Raw genomic sequence first — 4,505 nt, forward strand, 5'->3', positions numbered from 1 at the left:
AAATATATATAATGCTAACTATTTAGTTAAAGATCATGAATACGTTGATGTCTTTTGTCTTTTGCACATAGAGAGAAGCCAAAAAAAGCCTCTGTAAGTGAAAGTATACTTTGTGATATTGGAGTATATCTAAAGCCTGAAGGGTTCTAAGCCTTCCACAGTCTAAACCAAAACCAACAAATGGCTTTATACACACTTTATACACACTTGTCTATTAAACCGAGCATATATTTGGAAGAATTTCTAAGCATCGCTTTTGAACATTTACTTTATCTTTGTCTGCACAGGGAGCTAGCTTGATCGCCAAGTTGAATGTATCAAAAGGGAAGATTATGACATCAGTAGGACTGCAAGGGTAAGCCATTGCGTCTACTGGTTTTACCAACACTGATTCCCAGCTTCAATTATTCATGGATTTTATTTTTTTTCTTTCATCTCATAGAGATCTAAAAATCTCAATGGCTTCAAGTTCTTTCGGAAAGTGCAAGACCAATGTAAGATATTTAGCTATTGTTAGAGTAATGCTTAACATGCCATTAAATAAAACAACATGCATGTGCCCATTTTACCTTCATTAAGACATATGCCTTCATTTTCAAAACCTTTAGGTATTCCTTTACCATGCACTTGACAATTCATTTTGCAGTCTTCCACTTAGTTTCAGCCAGTTGATCCTGCCAGGTACAGTTTCTCTTCCAACTTCCTGTGAGAGGGTGACAGTGTACCCAACCATCACCCTATGCAGGCGTGGTGTTGTCACTCTTATAATGCACAACATTGCTGGGTATTTATAGATGACGTGCCAACACATAGTGTGTCAGTGCATGCCACTTGTTAGTGCACAGTGGGATGTGCTGTAGGGATGTGCTCTACACCAGCTATGATGGACAGGGCTCCCTATCAGTCATTTTATTACCTTTCAGGTTTTTAAAAGTGCATAAAAAGCACAATGTAATGATTACTAATGTCTTATTTGTTTACTTTGTGTAAAAAAAATCTATTTATACAAACATCCCTATGCCATCAATGTAGTCAAAGTTTCGAAAAAGAGGCTTCGAGTTGACATAGGGTATGAAAAATGTCACACTCAACAACTATGAGCATAGCATGGGTTGGTGGATCTCTACAATGTTTTTCATTAGATCAAGTAGATCATTAGATCATTGGGTGCAGGATGCATTTATTTTCTGAAATTTAGAGATAGCAGTTACAACCCAGCTTATGTTTTTTCTTTTTATTTAAGCATTTACAAGATAATTCAAGATGCCTTTGAGCTTCCCTAAACTCTACCCTTAGCCAAATAGAGACTGTAGATTGGACCTTAAAACTGTAGGCACTGGTGCTAAAATAATTACAGACAATCCAGTTTGAGCAGACATGCGTACTCATACTGTAAGTTTTAGGTTGACTCAGAGAGCAGAAGGCATTTCCTGTTTTTAAAAATTGGAATACTACTCTACAAAAGTAAAACCAGATTAAAATATCTTTGGCATAACCATGTATTTATTGATTTATCTACACTGTCTCTTTCTGTTTTCTCTGATAGCCATCCTTGCTGATGGGATACATGCGTGACATTCTAAACAAGGCTTACCTGGTTCAGCTAAATGGTAAACAAAACTATTCACTGATACATCTAAAACTGATTGGGCCTAAGACTCAGGCTAAGGCTTTGATGATAAAGTATGTGCAATAACCAGCTGGTATTGAGCTTTAAGCATTATGACTGTTGTAAACTGAAAAAAATACTGAAATCATAATAGTTTGCCACAGGATAAATGCTTATCAATTATCAGTTAGTATTAACCCCTTCGTGACGGGAGACGTACAGTGTACGTCCCGGCACTTTGTGCCTTTATGACTGGCCACGTACACTGTACGTGACAAGTTATATCAGGCTTTGTAATGCTGGTAACAGCTGATTTTCAGCAGTTGCCAGACATTAATGAATGCCTCAGTATTGAGGCATTCATTAATTAAATAATTAAGCTTTTTGTAAAAGCTTCTTCCTTTCATTAATGAAAGAATGAAGCCGTTACATGCAAATACAGGACTGCAATTTGCGATCCCGTATTTGACAGCTGAAAATAGCAGAGGGGTAGCAGTGACTCACCTCACCTCTCTGCTATTTGTTTTGACAGCTGAGAGCCCGATGTTTAGATACATTTCACTCAAAAGATACAAGGTATATCTTTTGAGTGAAATGTATCAGTTCTGATCGTCTAGGCACGATCAAAGAGCTTTTAGTGAGATCTGAATCTGACTAAAGTCAGGATGAGGCTCTAAGGTTATTAATAGCCAAATAAAATGTTTTAAAAAAAGTTAATTTATCACGCAGTCATAGTGATTGCTTGCTATAAACTGACAACAAAAAAAACAAAGTGTAAAAAAAATTAAATAAAGTGTAAAACAAAATTAGGAAAATAAAAATTATATATAAATATATTTTGTATACTATAATTAATATAAAACAATTCTAAAAAAAATAATAATCATCACAACTTGTGAAAAAAAGTGTTTTCTTCTAGATTTTTTTCCTCATTTTTTTATTTTATTCAAACTAAGTGAGGGGTTAGGTACACATATGTGATATAATTATATAGCCCTATCTGTCCTCTAAAAAACTGGGTACATTTAGTAAGGAAGTATATTACTGCTGTGGAAGAATCACACAGCAAAAATGTAAAAAGTGTGTCAGTCATTTATGAACAGAACCTGAAAACTAGCTCAGTCATGAAGGGGTTAAGGAACCATAGGCCATATCAACATTACATTTCCCCTATTCAGGAAAAGTGACAAGTTCTCTTTGAAATCCCTCACTACCAACAATTCATACTCTCTTTCATTGCATTCATCCACTGCTCCATTGCTTCACTGGATCCCCAATAAATACTCTGTATATCTGGGTATGGGCGAGCATTCTACCTCCTACCGGGATGTAGTACTCAGGCCCTAACACTGTCACCAGATGAAGAGGCAGCAGACATTAACCCTGTATAAGTTCTGACACCATCCAAATGAGAGCTTACACAGGGCTAGGAGTCTGACGCCCAGTTACAATGGAGGAATGTAGCAACAGGGGAGCATGGGAAAGGTGAGTAACGCTGAATGGGATTTTTTCTTATGAATCCTAGTCACTTTCCTCTGAATGGCCAAGAAGACAGAGTTTCTTTGACTGAAAATATATTTTAAAGCAGGGTGCTGAAGCAAGGAAACAGATGCTGCTGCCCAACAATCCAACATTCCATGATGAGACAATGTTCAAAAGGGGAAGGTCCTTGAGCCACACCCCAATTAAAGTAAATTGTACAGTGGACGACTTTAAGCTATATAGAACTGGAAGCCACTGAAACAAACAGAGGGATTTTAGTTTATGAGGGACCTTCACAAATAAATTAAAACATATTGAAATAACAAAGCTTTATTAGGAACAATAACAAACATTATAAAACATATTAGGTTATGGTCAATCTGGTTTTTAAAACGTCCATCCTTATACATATATAGCGGGATGATAAAGATAGTGGTCATGCAAGTCCTAATGAGGTGAAGAGATAATTAATGCTATGGAATGTCCTCTACACTTTTCGTCACCTTCATGACTTCTTTGAGAGGGTGCTGAAGCAAGGGAACAGATGCTGCTGCCTAACAATCCAACATTCCATAAAGCAGCGCGAACACCCAATATAGATGGAAATTGTTTTATCTTAGGAGCAAGTTGCATTATGCATCTTTATAAAGGGATTCAAAGCGGTCCCGAAATGGTGACAGTGATAATGACATGATAGTGGACCAGTAATGGTATGAGTGGATCTGAAATGAGTGCGGTGGTTGCTCCATGGTTTTTTTTGTGTGTGTGGACTTAGTGTGCTTCTGCCTTTTGATTAATATTAGCAAATGAATATATATGTAAATCTCTATGTGAAAGTGAATACAACAGTTGCTGGCTGTTACGAAGAAATGCTCCAATATTCCTTTTCTCTGCTTTTAAGACAGCACCTATCCATTTCTGTTTATAGCCTATAACTCAAAGGACCATATATAAATACTAAAGGATAGGTAGAATTATAACAAAAAGGTCCTGTCTCAACCCCCTTCCTTCATCAGTAAATAAAAAAAGTACATTACAGACATGTCTCTGAAGGGTCTCATGTATCCTAGTCATGGTATAACTAGAAGTAGTTACTCACATTGAACGGAACTTGTCTTAAAATTTTGACGGTGTTTTGTCACTTATCCATATAGCTTCCTAAGAAAAATTCTTCTGAATCTGAAGTCTGTAACATTTACCTTTCTTGATTAAGGGTCCAGGGAATGTGTTATTGTCTCATTTGCTTCATAGTGCCCTTAGCTTGTTGTATTTTTTAATGATGGACTGAGTTGTGTCATTTTTACAGCTGACCTGAGCATTGGAGTATCTTTGCCAAAGCTGCCAAATGTTGACCTCATTCATGAAGTCATAGAAGTAAAGAAGGTAAGCAACACATAAAACCACGTCTAGTGTA

The 4,505-nt window shown here is 36.6% G+C and overlaps 1 protein-coding gene across 1 annotated transcript in view; it reads left to right on the forward strand.

The window, feature by feature from the left end:
* The window catches only part of BPIFB2 (BPI fold containing family B member 2), an 18,606-nt gene extending 18,247 nt beyond the window's left edge, over nt 1-359 (forward strand). Inside the window, exon 11 of the mRNA XM_018559286.1 lies at nt 288-359. Within this exon, the coding sequence (XP_018414788.1) occupies nt 288-359 (72 nt within the window). The remainder of the gene's footprint in view (nt 1-287) is intronic.
* The last annotated feature ends 4,146 nt before the right edge of the window (nt 360-4,505 follow it).

The sequence above is a fragment of the Nanorana parkeri genome, unplaced genomic scaffold (genome assembly GCF_000935625.1).
Source record: "Nanorana parkeri isolate BGI_ZX_2015 unplaced genomic scaffold, ASM93562v1 scaffold387, whole genome shotgun sequence".
In the NCBI taxonomy this organism is placed as follows: Eukaryota; Metazoa; Chordata; class Amphibia; order Anura; family Dicroglossidae; genus Nanorana; species Nanorana parkeri.